This window comes from Scyliorhinus canicula, chromosome 13 (genome assembly GCF_902713615.1).
Source record: "Scyliorhinus canicula chromosome 13, sScyCan1.1, whole genome shotgun sequence".
NCBI lineage: Eukaryota > Metazoa > Chordata > Chondrichthyes > Carcharhiniformes > Scyliorhinidae > Scyliorhinus > Scyliorhinus canicula.
Window position 1 is genome coordinate 147,110,091 of NC_052158.1, and position 16,827 is coordinate 147,126,917.

At 45.7% G+C, this 16,827-nt stretch overlaps 1 protein-coding gene across 3 annotated transcripts in view; it reads left to right on the forward strand.

Moving 5' to 3' along the window:
• LOC119975763 (mediator of RNA polymerase II transcription subunit 12-like protein) overlaps window positions 1-15,017 on the forward strand; it is a 640,706-nt gene extending 625,689 nt beyond the window's left edge. For all 3 annotated transcript variants that reach the window (XM_038815591.1, XM_038815593.1, XM_038815592.1), the window contains 2 exons: window positions 9,656-9,737; window positions 14,133-15,017. In XM_038815591.1, coding sequence (XP_038671519.1) covers window positions 9,656-9,737; window positions 14,133-14,185 — 135 coding nt within the window. In that variant the 3' untranslated portion in view covers window positions 14,186-15,017. The remainder of the gene's footprint in view (window positions 1-9,655; window positions 9,738-14,132) is intronic.
• The last annotated feature ends 1,810 nt before the right edge of the window (window positions 15,018-16,827 follow it).

Sequence of the window (16,827 nt, forward strand, 5' to 3'; positions counted from 1 at the left end):
GATCAAAGTAGCTATGTTAAAAAAATCAGGTGTAAATACAGAGAAATTATTTCCTCTGGTGGAGGGGGGGGGACAAGAATGATCTTAAAATTAAAGAAACGTCATTCAGCAGTGACATCAGACACCGCGGGCAAAATTTTCGTGTTCTGGCCGAGGCGAGAAAACCGGTGAGCACAGCTGGATTCTCTCACCACATTGTGAGGCCTACTGTGCAGAATAAATCTTCAGACATAGCCCACACCGTCACTACAGAGGCGGGAACCCCAAGACTGGTGCACATTTTTGAAAGGGCGCCCCGATCTCTGATAGAAAAAGCCCCCACAACACGCACAAGGGGAACCGCCCCCATGGATAAGGGGAACCCCCCTCCCCCCAAGCCGAGTTCCCCAGAGGGGCCCACTTGGCACTGCCCCCAGGCACTGCCTGTTCATTCCTTCACCCCCCCGCCCCCCCCCCCCCCCCACCCCTCGCGCACCTGGGGCTATATTAATCTGAGCCTTCCCTCTGCACAGTTCCAGTTTGCTCACAACCTGTTGTAAAACTCGCCCATGTGATGTCACGTCGGCGAGGGGGGACATCCCAAAGTGGGGGAACATACGGCCTTTAATTAGATGATAATTTATTTAAATGAGGTCTCTGACCTTTATGGGAGGGAACCTCAGTGCGTCAGCGGTGGGGTGGGCGGGGCTGGGAGAATTGGAAAAAAAGATCTCGCCGGCGAGATTCTCGTTGCCTGACTCGCCTGATATTTTGCGCCCACGTCGTCGTTCGGGCTCACGGCAAAAGCAGGATCAAAATCACGGCATATGTTTTCACACAAAGGAATATGGAGTTTTCTGCCGCAAACATCTGTGGATACCGAGCGTCAGTTCAAATTTTCAAGACTAGGATTGTTCAGTCAGAATATTAAAAGAGATGGAGTTAAGCCAGGTGATTGCAATTGAGGTATAGATTATCTGTGATGTAACTGAATGGCTCCAGGGCCTGAGTGTCCAGCTCCTTGTCCTGTCTGATCATGTGCCTGGCCAGATGAGGTGATTGTATTAATTCGCATCTCAGTGCTCCACATGTTTTTTTGCTCTAATGAGCCACACATTTGGCAAGATTTTATTCTATTTACGAGGCAGCCTACTGCGACCCTAACTCATTACAACCACAACAACATGTATTCATACAATGGCATATTAACAAAGAATCTCCCAAGATGCTTTACCGAGGCATGGCCAGGTTGCAATGAAGGCTGAGTCTTAGAATGTGCTGACCAAGTGGTGGATTTTAAGAAGAACCTTCAAGCTGGAGTTGAATGTGGTGAGATGGGTGGTTTTGAGGGAATTTAAGAGGGTGGAGCAGGGTTGCCATTCACGGGTAGGGCTGACCCACAAGAAAAATCCAAAGCAAATGACCCGGTCCACTTTCCCACGGGACATCTCCAAATTAGTATAGCATCGGTAGCATTGTGGATGGCACAATTGCTTCACAGCTCCAGGGTCCCAGGTTCGATTCCGGCTTGGGTCACTGTCTGTGCGGAGTCTGCACATCCTCCCCGTGTGTGCGTGGGTTTCCTCCGGGTGCTCCGGTTTCCTCCCACAGTCCAAAGATGTGCAGGTTAGGTGGATTGGCCATGCTAAATTGCCCCTTAGTGTCCAAAATTGCCCTTAGTGTTGGGTGGGGTTACTGGGTTATGGGGATAGGGTGGAGGTGTTGACCTTGGGTAGGGTGCTCTTTCCAAGAGCCGGTGCAGACTCGATGGGCCGAATGGCCTCCTTCTGCACTGTAAATTCTATGATAATCTTGGTGTGAAGTTTAAATTCCCTTTTAACAACGTTGGATATGTTCGACAGAATGTTTTAGTGGCATGTTTACTCCCAACAACTATCAAAGCCCATTGTGTGAAGAGTTATTGGAAAAAAATAGTTGAGGAAACTCTTTCATTGGAGCGTTGTTGTTTTTCCCAATTGGATTATAGCCTGGGATGTTTCAGAAGGAGATCGTGGGCGAGATTTTCCGGTGATCCCCGGTGGCAGGATATTTCGGTCCCACCGACAGCAATCCCTCCCCCCTCCCCCACCTGTCACGAGTTCCCCCGGCAACAAATGATGCAAATAACGGAAACCCCGCGACAATTGGTCCGCCGTTGTGGAACATGCGACAGGGAGCAGGGAAAATCCTGCCCAATTTCTTTTTAAGTGCAGTTTTCACTGTCTTCCTTCCCATTCTATCTGAAAATCTCTCGTCACGTCTATCCTCAGCTGCATTTAGGCTGCAGTTAATGTCCTGAGTCCAACAGCTACATTTCCGGTTTGATCGGGGCAGAACTCTTGTTTCCATTGCTTAACCTCTGCTGGGTGGAGCTTTACATCCTCCACAGGTACTCTGAGCTCCCTGCAGAGGTACCAAACCAGGTTTGTCGTCAGTTGACAATGTGGTTGAAAACAGAGGTTGTCAATCGTTACTCATGAGGCCCCTGCTGAAAATAATTAACTCATTTCTCAGTACCCGCTTTGAAGCATTGGACACTGTTGGAGAAGCCCTGCGAGTTGTCATAGACCTTCTGTGATTGGGACGGTGTCAGATACCCAATGGAAAATGTTGTTGCACAAAGTAAGTTCTACAGAAGTAGAAAATGTGTTGTTATTTCATCAGAGCCAGAAATCTGAACATGCCCTGGCATGTCTGCGTCCAGATGAACAGAAAGTAAACCTGGGATTTCACGGATCCCAGTTTACAAACCTGTGGCATACAAAGTTTACCCTGGAGGGGGTAGCATGAGGAAATAAAAGCAGGAAAAGAACAGCCAGGTCCAGTCTGTGTGATATTTCTCATGCCTAGCTGCTCTTCCTCTATTAATTATGGAATCGCAGCCCTCATGGGTTCCCTTAAATCACAGACAATGGGTGAGATTTTCTGGTCCATCTCATCGGTAGGTCCTTCACATTTTGCCAGAGTCAAATCCACCATGACGGGTTCCCCGAAAGCAGGGCAGGTGAGCCAAGTAAAAACCTGTAGATTTTGGCAGGAGAGCAAGATCATGCCAGCGGCCAATAGCTCGCTGCATTGGCCATGGGAAACTTACCGGAGTTTGGCGAGGGGTTTGGGGTGGGGGCTGCAAAACCCCAGCCTCCGCTATGTAGCACATGCTAAGCCTTGTTCTTCATTCTCTATCACCCTCTTTCTGGACCGACCCTTCGCTAAAACTGGTGGTCAAGAAGCATCAGACACTGCTGAAGAACACCATAGCACCATAGAAAGGTTACAGCACAGAAGGAGGCCATTTGGCCCATCTTCTCCATGCCAGCCCAAGGAAGCCCAGGTGCCCAATCCCACCTTCCTGCACCCAGACCCAGTCCATAGCCCTGTAGCTGACAGCATTTTGAAGGTGCAGATCTAGGTACTTTTTAAAAGTTTAGGGTCTCTGCCTCCACCATGACCCTGGGCAGTAAATTCCAGACACCACCAAAATGCAATTATCAAATAGAATGGAAATTGTGAACTTGCATGACATTTTCATTTGTTTTAAGATTAAGTGTTTATAATGAACATTTTGGTTTCTACATGTATAGTTGACAGAAAACAATGGCATCAAAGATTTTATGATATGAACATTACTATTTCTATCTTCCCCTGTTCTATACTCTTCTAGATCTATGCATCTCCCCTTAAACTTCGCTGTTAAAATCTTCATTTTTATAAAAAAATATTTTTTTTTAAGATTTATGATGTTAATGCAGTCTCTAAATGTTTGGTACTCTTCTGACTGAAACTCAATTTAAAAATAGATCTCCGAGTAATGTAATACTTCAATGTAAAGCCTTGGGAGTGTAGTTATTGAGCAGGGCTAGCTCAGCACAGATTTAGTGTGATTAGGTGAATTGGCCATGCTAAATTGCCGCTTAGTGTCCAAAAGGTTAGGTGGGGTTACCGGTGGGCCTAGATAGGGTGCTCTTTCGGAGGGTCGGTGCAGACTCAATGGCCAAATGGCCGCCTTCTGGACTGTAGGGATTCCATGATTCTTAAGTTTTTTGAAGAGAAGTTTATGTGGAGAGAAAGTGGGCTCTTCCCCTTAGAACAGCGAAGTTTAAGGGGAGATGCATTCAAGATCTAGAAGAGTCAGATGGAATAAATGAGGAGAGACTGTTTCTAATGACAGAGGAGGTGACGATGACTTAAGGTTAACGGCAAAAAAACCTGCGCAAGGTGAAGATCTTGGGTGTGGGGGAGTGGGGGGAGGGGGGGGGGGGTTTCTCAGCAGCGAGACTCAGCCTGCCATTGGCGGTCAGTGGGGTAGCCCATTGAATCCATCCCATCTGCCATCGGAAAACCCACGGCAGGGGTTCACCATTGGCGGGACAGGAAAATACCACTGGCGAGAGCGGCTGGGAAATGCCCCCCCCTTTATTTTTTAATTGTTGAACAAGGTTGTCATAATATACACCAGTATATCATGGTGCAGACACACACACTGATTGACACACAGCAAGACCAATCAACACAACACCGCAGCCAATCACCAGTTAGAGCACACTCACTATAAAGACAGAGGTCATCAGTTTTCCCGCTCATTCGGGATGCAGCCTCTTTGAAGGACAGAGCTTACAGCTTGCAGCACAGATCTTTACCGTGCTGAGTGCATAGACTGGTTAGGATAGGTATAGGTCTTTAGTTTAATCTAACATAGTGTCGACCCACAGTGAAAGTATGTTGAACAGTTTCTAGCTTAATAAAATAGTATTGTACTATTACAAGTGTTGGTAGCCTGTCTGTGTTACTGCTGAGGTAAACGCAGTCCCCATGGATCCAGAGTACCCAACACATCAAAGGGCAATGGAGTAGGTTCGAAAGGGAACCAGAAAAATACTTGACGAGGATTAAAATTTGCAAGGCTTTGGGGAAAGAATAGTGCAATGGGATTAATTGGATAGCTTTCAAAATAGGCTGAGTGGCCTCCTGAGTTGTATCATTCTGTGGTTCTAAGACTAACATCATCAGTAATTGTGCTGAGGGCCTTGTACAGTTTCCACCCTTTGCAGCAAGATTCCTTGGCTCTGTTTCATCTTGTGATTGCCTTCAGCATTCACTTATTATTTTACTGTCCTGGAAACGCTGAGTTAATTATTTACAGCACAGATCGGCTCGCATTCGATGGTCTGGCTGGGGATAAAACCGGGGGATAAAAGCTTTCATAAGCTTATGTATAGTGTTGCGTAGATTAGTTCCTTCCACTTGGGTGGGGAAAAGGGACCTGGTTGGTTGAATAGTGAGAAACAATAAGGCTGGAATCACAGTCAGTGAGACATTAATTTTGCCTGAAACAACAATTGAATTATCTGTATGCTTCTGGTTTGTACCCCATCCCTCCCCATCTGAGGTGGTCTGTATTGTTATTGTAAGAAGTCTTACAACACCAGGTGAGGAAGGTGCGCTCCGAAAGCTAGTAATTTGAACCAAATCTGTTGGACTTTAACCTGGTGTTGTAAGATTTCTTACTGTGCTCCCCCAGTCCAACGCTGGCATCTCCACATCATGGATTGTTATTGCCAGAGTTGTGACTGAAGGACGCAGGGAGAGCTTGGTGTTGGTGATTGAGCTGCCATGTTGCTACAATCCTTTCTCCTCACCCTCACTGAGGCAATGAGCAGTGGAGAAAAAGCTGATTTGGGTATTAAGAAGAGAATGTTCCTGATTGAAAACAGTACCATTTTGCTGTTGCGGGAAAGGTGGAAGAATTGTGTCCCTTTACCCGGAGGGCAGCGCTGGGGGGGGGGGGGGGGAATAATAGCTATTCGGCTGTAGCGTGCTTCACTCTCCTGCTCACGAGAAACCAGATAAAGAGTTACAAACGAGGCCTTTATTGTGAGATATAGCACCGGCTAATGGCACTCCAAGTTGGTATGCCAGAGAGCTCTGATTGAAGGATTGTGCAGAAAGTTATGCTTCAGATTCAGTTACAAGAAAGTAGCACATACAAAACATTTGTTACTAGTTATCTATGTCCAATCATTGCTATCGATTAGGTTTACAGCATGCACAGTATATGAGAACAATTAACCAATTACAAGTAACGTTTACTTAATTATAATATCCAATCAGTCAAAGGCATGTATATGTTGTCTTATAATTATAAGTATCGGTGGTCCGTTATTTGGCTTGTGCCTATCAATCACCCTCCCTGTTGAGTACCCCTGCTATTTAATGGCTCCTTTCGAGGTGTGGAGGCTACAATAGACAAACAGCTCTATGTGATTCTCACCTCCCTTCCGTTATCTCCATACACGCTGGCACCAGAACAAGTGGTAGAAGATCTTACATTGTCTTTACAGATCCTGAGAGATAACACTTGTGGAGTTCCTGCCTGAGAACAAGCCCCTGGTAGATTGTGCCCTTGGCCTTCTTGCAATTGGCAGCTTAGATCTCACAGTCTGAACCCCAAATTATTAATCTCTCCAGTAAATAGTGAATATGATAAAATTTAACTAGAGTTTTAAATAAATTCCAGCACAGTATTTTTTTTCGCTCATTAACAAGCTTTCTCCATCTTCGTCCAGACTATTTTTCTTCCAATTTCTTCCTCCAGCCCGCTCCCAACACCCTCCAACTCTCACAAGCTTCAACCCTCAACCCTGCCGAGCATCAACATTGTCTTTGGCTCTCTGGATCTCCTTTCACTCCTCCCTCCCGCTTTCCTTCACCATTCTAGGTTGGTTCAGTGCCCTAGTCCCTCTCTTTCTAGTGGTTGGCTCATCAATTGGATAAGGATTGCTAATCCACACTCTCTTCTTTTTCAAAGTAACGGTGCTATAACCAGCTGATTGAAGTTTGCTGAACAATCTTGAGCCTGAAAGACAATAGTTTCCTTCACCTGACCTGCAACCATAAAATGAAAGGTTTCCGCTGTAAAGCCTTGCCAATTATATAGTGCTGGAACCAGTTCAGTGGTAGCCAGCAATATTCTTGACATTACAACGTTCACAGTCAGCCTTCTGTTCAGCTGTACCTTGTTTGTTGGAATTTGCTTGAATTTGAGTATTGCTGAAAAAAGTAGAATTGACTGAACGTGTCCAGGCATTCACTTTCTTTCAATTAAGCGAAAACAGGGGGGACAATAATTCTCCGGTGCATTCTTAACAGCAGCACCTCGACCAATCAGTCAACTTTTTAAAAAAAAATTTAGACTACCCAATTATTTTTTTTTCCCAATTAAGGGGCAATTTAGCATGGCCAATACACCTAACCTGCACATCTTTGGGTTGTGGGGGTGAAACCCATGCAGACATGGGGAGAATGCACAAACTCCACACGGACAGTGACCCAGTGCCGGGATTCGAACCCGTGTCCTCAGTGCCGCGGTCCCAGTGCTAACCACTGCGCCGCATGCCGCCCTTCAATCAGAGTCAACTTGCCAACCCATCAACACCCTTTTTTCTCATGCAATATGAATTGTTTCTGCTCTTTAAAATTTGGTATTCTTCTATCTGTCCTGATGAGTGCAAGGTGAAAGCTTCGACAGCATGTTTATTTTTTTCAGTGTTACTCGAGAGTTATTTGGTTGAACTTGTTTCATGATCCTGTCCAGTCAGATGTTCCACTTCCTCCCTTTGACATTTGTGCTAATAAAACAGACCAGGCATTTACTTGCTCTTTGACTGATTGGTATTTGGTCATGCCTCATCAGCTATGATGTTGTCACCCTAAATGAGGTTTTTTATTTTCCGAGAGCAAGTCCAGACAATAATCTGAATGGCCTTCTCTCTACTATTATATTCTACACTTTGATAGCATGGCTCTGCCTCCTTGTTGCTACTGAAGCTTGTTTCATTGAGGCATTAAGTATAATTGGATAGTTGAGCAAATAAGATTGCAGATTGTTCCATTCAAGTGATTTTCCTTTACCTTCATCAGACTTTGTATATTAGGATAAGAAGGAACTTTTCCCCTTCGCGGAGGGGTCAATAACCAGGGGGCAGAGATTTAAGGTAAGGGGCAGGAGATTTAGAGGAGATGTGAGGAAAGTCCTTTTCACCCAGAGGGTGGTTGGAATTTGGAACTCAATGCCTGATAGGGTGTTAGAGGTGGGAACCCTCACAGCATTTAAGAAGCATCTAGATGAGCACTTGAAATGTCAGAGCGTACAAGGCTACAGACCAAGTTCTGGAGAATGGGATTGGGGGAGATAGGTGCTTGATGGGTGGTACAGACATGATGGACCAAAGGGCCTCAGACTATGCTGTAAAACTCTATGACTATGACTTTGTAGATCACGTAACACTTCACAGTTGCAGAATGCACATTGCACACACCGGGTGACAGACTGTGCTGCACCGCACCGAGATTACAGGAGAGGAGTCGAGAATAGATATAAATCTCTCTCCAAATCGCCTTTTAATCTTCTCAAAAGACAGATGAAACATGACTTTTTGTTTGAGATAAGACAAAAAGGCGCATGTTTTCCTGCTCAATGTAGCCAGTTCTGTTGAAGATGTTATCCCCAGCATGTAATAATATTGATGTGGAGATGCCGGCGTTGGACTGGGATGAGCACAGTAAGAAGTCTTACAACACCAGCTTAACGTCCAACAGGGTTTATTTGGAATCACTAGCTTTGAAGCGTAGCTGATGAAGGAGCTGCGCTCCGAAAGCTAGTGATTCCAAATAACCCTGTTGGAATTTAACCTGGTGTTGTAAGACTTCTTACAGTAACTTCATTGAAGCCTACTTGTGACAATAAGCAATTATTATTATTTATATTGTAATGTGCGTTTCATACATTTGGACAAAGTTCAAAGCTTTGGACCAGAATCTGCTGGCCAAAATTAATGCTGAGTTTAAAGTTCATGTCCTTCTTTATCGTCAACTTAGCGATAAGGCTAGAAGGTGAAAATTGCTGCAAGTTGCTGGATGATGTGCGTCACTCTTTTGTTATCCCCATCAGCCCCTTCTCAACCTCCCCATGTGTCCCAAGAAATTGCTACATTAAAGTGGTAATTACCCATTAAGCTCATTGCTGAAAGTTAGGGCTGCTACGTCACAGCGTAAGTAAGTACCTTTTCAACAGAGGAGATTTTTATTCTTGCAATGCCATTTGAACTCTCGAGCTGTGAAAGAAACAGTTGTAGCTGTGGTGATCCATTCCCCCAGGTAGAACATTGTTGGCAGAGATTTAAAACTTTACATTTTGTGGTGTGGGGGGGGCGTTGATTTTCGAATCTTCAGAGGGGACTATATATATTCAAGCTGTTGCTGCAGTGTTATGCAAATTAAAACAGACAGACTAGATTAATAATAATAAATAAAACTACAATACTAGAAAAACTCAGCAGGTCTGGCAGCGTCTGTGGAGAGAAATGAGCATTAACGTTTCGACTTCCTCTGAGCGGAAGAGGTAGAAATGTGATGGATACACCCAGACGCAGCCTGCATATCCCAAAAGTGCCTTTAACGTTGTGGGAGGGGAGATGAAGAGCAATGAGGTGAAAAATCACCCGCAGTGCTTAGGAAATAAAAGTGGCATTTGTGCGTCGCCTTCGCTCAATGAAAGTGAACCTCTCTGGTGGGTAAGCTCTCCCACTTACAGGCCGACCATTACAGTCATAACCGTTGAGGGAACTGGAGCAATGGACAGATTAAGTACCGATAATGTGTTTCTTTTTCCTCATCCCAGTTTTCCAGGCAGGGTATGCAACAGACCCAACAGCAACAACAGACAGCGGCTCTGGTTCGACAGCTACAAAAACAGCTCTCCAGTAGGTACCAAATTCAAGTGAGATTTCAAATGCTGGATGATTGTTCCCCCTAACATCAGGCTGCATTGTGAATGTATTCGTCAGAAAGAGAAACACAAAACATGCAACAGAAATGGAAGTAGTTGGAGAGGGCCAGTGGGCCAATCCCCATCTTAATTGTTACCCTCACAACAGGGACACATGATCAGATTATGTTTCTGCTGGGCTTTGGAACTGAGAGAGTGGACCACTGGAGTTCAAGAGGGGAAACGGATTGAAGTGAGTAAAAGATAGGGCAGGAACTCAAGCAGCCAGTATCATGCTGGCAAATTGAGCCAAGAAGGTAAAAGTGCAGAGGATGCGCCGTGGGAAAGATCAAAATGGGCGGAGGGTCGGAATCACAAGATTGTAGATGGAGGCAGACATGTTGAGAAAGGCGTCAGTGGCATAGTTGCAAGTCAGGATGGTGTGCGGTTTGGAGGGGAATGTGCAGGTGGTGGTGTCCCCATGCATCTGCTGCCCTTGCCGTTCTCGGTGGTAGAGGTCACAGGGTTGCTGCTGTTCTTGGTGGTAGAGGTCACAGGGTTGATGCCGTTCTCAGTGGTAGAGGTCACAGATTTGGTGCTGTTCTTGGTAGTAGAGGTCACAGGGTTGGTGCCATTCTCAGTGGTAGAGGGCACAGGGTTGCTGCCGTTCTTGGTGGTAGAGGTCACAGGGTTGGTGCCATTCTCAGTGGTAGAGGGCACAGGGTTGCTGCCGTTCTTGGTGGTAGAGGGCACAGGGTTGCTGCCGTTCTCGGTGGTAGAGGTCACAGGGTTGGTGCCATTCTCAGTGGTAGAGGGCACAGGGTTGCTGCTGTTCTTGGTGGTAGAGGTCACAGGGTTGGTGCCATTCTCAGTGGTAGAGGGCACAGGGTTGCTGCCGTTCTTGGTGGTAGAGGTCACAGGGTTGGTGCCCCTCTCGATGTTAGAGGTCACAGGGTTGGAAAATGTTGTTGACAGAGCCTTGGTGAGTTGCTGCAGTGCATCTTGTAGATGGTAACACTGCAGCTACTGTGCATCAGTGGTGGAGGAAGTGGATGTTGAAGGTGGTGGAAGGGATGTCGCTCAAGTGGGCTACTTAGTCCTAGATGGTTTTGAGTGTTGTTGGAGCTGAACTCATCCAAGCAAGTGCAAAGTATTCCGTCACACTCCTACCTTGTGCCTTGTGGATAGTTGACAGGCTTTGGGGAGTCAGGAGGTGAGTTACTCTCCTCAAAATCCCCAACATCTGACCAGCTTTTGTAGACACAGAATGTATATGTCTGGTCCAGTTCAGTTTCTGGTCAGTGGTAAGCCCCCCCTCCACCTCTCCGCAGGTTGATACTGATGTCAAAGCTATTGAATGTCAAGGAGAGATTGTCAGAACCTCTCTTGTTAGAGATGGTCATTGCCTGGCACTTATGTGGCACGATTGTCACTTACCACTTATCAGCCTAATCCTGAATGTTGGCCAGGTCTTTGGGCATGGACTCCTTCAGTATCTGAGGAGTCGCAAATGGTGTTGAGCATTGTGCAGTCATCAGCAAATAGCCCCACGTCTGACCTCTGGAAAGAAGGTTATTGATTAAGCAGCTCAAGATGCTTAGGACCCCCCCCCCCGCCCCTCCCCTCCCCCCACCCCTCCCCCCAGCCCCTCCCCCCAGCCCCTCCCCCCCCTACCCCTCCCCCCCCCCTGCCCCTCCCCCCCCCCCTGCCCCTCCCCCCAGCCCCTCCCCCCAGCCTCTCCTGCAGTGATGTCCTGGGACTGAGTTGATTAGCCACCAATAAGCACAACGAGTGCCAGGTATGACTCCAAGCAGGGAATTAACTTCTGATTCCCATTGACTCCAGTTCCAGTTTTGCTAGGGCTCCATGATGCCATACTCAGTCAAATGCTGCCTTGATGTCAAGGGGCAGTCACTCTCACCAGCCCTCTGGAGTTCAGTTCTTTTACCTTTGGACCAAGGATGTAATTAGATCAGGAGCTGAGTGTCTGTGGCAGAAACCAAACTGAGCTTAAATCAGCAAGTTATTGTTGTGTAAACACTGCTTGATAGCGTTGTCGGTGCCACCTTCCATCACTTTGTTGATGATTGGGAGTGGACTGATGAGGTGGTAAATGGCCAGGTTAGATTTTTCCTGCTTTTGGGGACAGGTCTGGGACATTGTCTGTAAGGTGTGATTCTGTGAGTAATGTGCAAATCTGTGAGTATGACTATGTCAGGCTGTTGCTTTGACTAGTCTGGGGGACAGCTCTCCCAATTTTGGCACAAGCCCCCAGATGTTTGTAAGGATGATTTTGCAAGGTTGGTTGTGCCTGTAAAGGTTTGATGCAACTGAATAGTCTGCAAAGCCATTTAGAGTCCAGTTAAGAGCCTTCAGGCCAGACTAGATAACATAGAACATAGAATTTACAGTGCAGAAGGAGGCCATTCAGCCCATTGAGTCTGCACCGGCTCTTGGAAAGAGCACCCTACCCAAGGTCAACACCTCCACCCTATCACCATAACCCAGTAACCCCACCCAACACTAAGGGCAATTGTGGACACTAAGGGCAATTTATCATGGCCAATCCACCTAACCTGCACATCTTTGGACTGTGGGAGGAAACCGGAGCACCCGGAGGAAACCCACGCACACACGGGAGGATGTGCAGACTCCGCACAGACAGTGACCCAAGCCGGAATCGAACCTGGGATCCTGGAGTTGTGAAGCGATTGTGCTATCCACAATGCTACCATGCTGCCCTCCTAAAGGGCAATCGGCAAATGTTTTTTTTTTAACAGCAATCAACAATAGTTTCATGGTCACCATTACTTCGACTAGCTTTCAATTCCAGATTTGATCAATTAATTGAATTTAAGTTCCATCAGCCATACTGGTGACTTAAATCCCATCTTGGTGGGATTTGAACTCATGTCCATGTCCCCAGGGCATTAACCTGGGCCTCTAGATTACAGGTCCAATGACATTACCACTGCACCACTATCTCCCCCTACATTTTAAAAGAGGTTCAGGAACGAGAGGACATACAGAAATTGCTGAAGGGAAGAGGACAAGTTGAGAATAGATGCAGGTGGGATTCTTGGCTTTCTAAATAAAGGCAAGATTTTCTAAATGTCTGCTTAGGCCTCAGCGAGAGAATATTGTTTAATTCTGGCCACCACACTTTAGGAAGCATATCAAGACTTTGAAGAAGATATCAAAAAGGTTTCGTAGAATCTGTTGCCTCTCAGCGTCAGGGACCCAGGTTCAATTCCGACCTTGTCTGTGTGGAGTTTGCACGTTCTCCCCGTGTCTGCGTGGGTTTCCTCCGGGTGCTCCGCTTTCTTCCCACAGTTCAAAGATGTGCAGATGGTGGATTAGCCATGATAAATTTCCCCTTGGTATCCAAAATATGTGGAGGTTAAGTGGGGTTATGGTGACAGGGCAGGGGGGTTGGTTCTGGGTAGGGTGCTCTTTCACACTTGATGGCTGAATGGCCTCCTTGTGCACTGTAGGGATTCTATGATTCTGTGAGAATCGTTCCAGGGATAAGGGACTTCAGTTAGATAGAGAAGGCAGAACCTGGGACTGTTCTCTTTAAAGTAGAGAAGGTGAAGAGAAGATATCCTTGGGGGTTACCTTGGGCCAGAAAACTACTTTTGGAAACTGAACTGAACTCGCCATATCAATACTGCGGCTGTAATGCAGGGGCCAGTGTTGGGGTGGCCGGCAGAGGTGGGTAGTGCATACTGGAGCATTTTGCAATTAGTACCCAGAAATCATTAAGAAACCAAATTACATGCAACACTTATTTGGCATCAAAGCAATCCTCCTGCCTTCCAACACAATTCATGACACTGACCAGAAGGGAGACTGGGCAGCAATTACCCACGTTGAAAACTGAATTCTAAATGTACGCTACACCCTGAACAAAATGTATTCAGCTTCAATCAAACAAAGCCAACCAGTCAACTTCAATCTTCTCCTCGCGTTCCTCAAGCAATATTGCCTTCTGTTTTTCCCCTCCCCTGCCTTCCCTTCTTTTGTCCCTTCCTCACCCCACCCTCTTCATCCTCTTATTTATTTTCCCATGAGACGTCGGAGCAGAAGTAGGCCATCCGGCCCTGCTCCGCCATCCAGTGAGACCATGACCCATAATCCTAAACTCCACTTCCCACCTTGTCCCCATGATCCGCGATTTCCCCTTCTTCATCGCAGATCGCACTGCAGTCCAAATCTCTTGATAAGGTTATTGTCTTGGAACTACTCTCCCAGGTTCTCTCTCTCGCCAGTAGAAATGTCATTTACTGTTGTGCTGAGCTCTCTCATCGACAAACTGCTGACGTTCCTGTGCTTTTCTCTTAAGTACGTTACCAATTGTGATGCTTGTGTGACCTTGATCTTCTGCCAGGTAATCAGCCGCAACAGCCCTCGAACCCATACAGCCATCCACCCCATTACTGAACCCTGGAACGAAGCACAGACCAGATAGTCCCTGGAGAACAATGAAGACCAATGTACCTGACCAAGCTCCCTGTGGGGGTTTTTTGTTAATTGTTTGTCCCAACATTATTTTCTTTTGTTATTATTTTTATGGGTTTTTTAAAACATTATTTTGACACATGCTTCCCCCCCCACCCCGCCCTGTGATGTAGCTGATGTGAATAAATAATGTAAAGTGAGAGTAGATTATTTTATTTAACAAGCAAAATGAATTGAAGTTTTACAATGAGACGTGTTTTTTGGATCTTGTAGGTCCTGTAAAAAGCTGCTGGAATTTATTTCTCTTTTCTTTTTTTTTGGTTTTTGCTAAAAGTCAATTTTGGTGCTTTTAGCAGATCTACAACAACGGGATGTTCTACTATAAATGGAATTTATTTATTTGTTCGCAAAGACTTCCTAATGATGCACTGGACCAAAATAATGGTTTATTTGAATGAGTTTGACTAGGATATGAAAGGCTGTCTACAGAACTGTGGCCGCAGACGCTTTGCGCTTTTCAGTGGCGCGTGCCTCTTGAAGTTGTGGCAAAGCTGTTCATTTAAACTGTCAATTTTGCCTAGATTTGTAATTTTACATGAGCACTTTTTAAGAAGAAGAAGAAAAGTTTGTTAAATAATAAAACTATTTTTCCCCTATGATAATAATGATATTATTGTACGGTACCTCTGAAGCAGCTCTGTTGTGCGTGGTTGAGTTTGGTATTTATATGTTACGTTCGGATTGATGAGCTACAATGACGGATAAAGATAATGATTGCAACTTGAAATCTAATAAACCAACAATTAACATCAGAGCAAATGGTTTCTTGCCTTGTGTTTGACATGTTTGTTCATTTATCTTTGGCCGCGCCATACCAGCAGAGGGTATGGTGTAAATGTTCTGATCCCACCCACCATGGAAGTTGTCGCAGGTGGGACGGACATCCTATTGGACCATTAAAAGGTCCGTTGACCTCGGGCAGGAAGATCTAGTCCCTGGGTAGGCGGGATTGGAAAGTCTAACCCTTTTAGGAGGCAGGAGATAAGGTAGGTCTGTGTTTGGAGTAGAGAAAGCTCTCCACCACCCGGTGTTTTCAACGCCTGGCATCTGGGTTTATTGTCGATTAATCGATGGAGATCGATTGCTGTGGTGAGTCAACCACTCAATTATAGTTGTGTCATAATGGTAAAAGGAGAATTAGAATCCTGAGGCGCGCTGTGGGTGTGCCTGCACCACATGGTCTGCAGTGGTTCAAGAAAGTGGCTCACCAACTACCCCTTCTCAAGGGTACGTAACAATGGGCAATGAATGCTGGCTTAGCCACCGATGCTCACATCGCTTGAATTAATTTAAAAAACTGAGCCTAATATTCTTTCTGCAATAAACTTGAAAGCAAAATCGACTTTAGTTTATGATGTGATAGCATTAATTCCATTCGTATGGTTTAACGTGGGATGTCAGATGCCTGTAAGTGGTGAAAGAAAACAAACACCAACTGGATTGAAAGGGGCTTACCATGGCCATGTGAGGAAGATAGTCAGCTGCAGCCCAGATGTAACTCTGCTGTTGTGAGTCTGCCTCACACTGATTCAAAGGAAATTCAAATCCTGCAGTTTCTGTAACAGGCAGTTTGTCTGCAACACCAACTGCCTAAAACCTACTTGCGTATGTTACATGAATAATACAGGTAGGGGTATGTTCTGATACACGGAAGCTTCCCCATGACTTTGCAATATGGTGTTTGTGCTGTTCTTTGTGTTGCTAAATTCATGATGGTTGGCGTAGTGTTCACACAGACCACAAATTAGGTTGAACTTGAACAAAGCTATAAGTTTATTTACTTAACATTACTTAATTTGATTCTACACTTACTCCTAAATATTACACAGTTGATAATTAACATGTAATCTACACTCATCTACTACTAATCTCTACACAATTATAAACTATGATCTGCTCGCACTCGCACTATCTTTCCTTTAGTCTGTACTCTAGCTATCTCCTTCACTTCTCTTCCCCCTTCCCCACCCAAGGCTTATCATCAATGTCTTATATACTTGGAACTCTAGCTCCCTCTAGTGGCTAATTCAGATATTTCATTAACCCTTGTAGTTCTTACATTTATTTTTTTTTAAAATCTTTTCATTGGCATTTTCAAAATTTATAAACAGTTATGTACATTGTTGGCCGTGTTTATTTAATATATTATACAGAAAGGTTTGTCTTATCCTTCCCTTAATTTCCCGTATTTACATTCTGCCGCCCTCTGGCTCGTCGTGTGGCCCCTCCCATACATACTCCAGCCCTTTCCTCCCTGCCCCCTCCCCCAGGTCGTTTTTTGGGGCAGTGTTTCCCCACCTTTCTCTCCCCTTCCTCCCCCCCCTTTCTTTCTTACCCCGACCATTCAAACCTGTTCGAGGTCAGCAACAACGAATAAGATTGGGAAACGGGAAAGATAGAAAGAAAAAGGAGAGGAAAAAGAAAAATAAAGACAGAGGGGGAACCATAGGAATGTGCAACCCGGGGGAGGGGGGGGGGGAGAGAAGAAAAGGCCGGAGAGACTTAAAAGGGACAACGTGGGAGGGAGGGGGAAACCGCACCCCCCCCCCCCCCCAAGAGTTCTT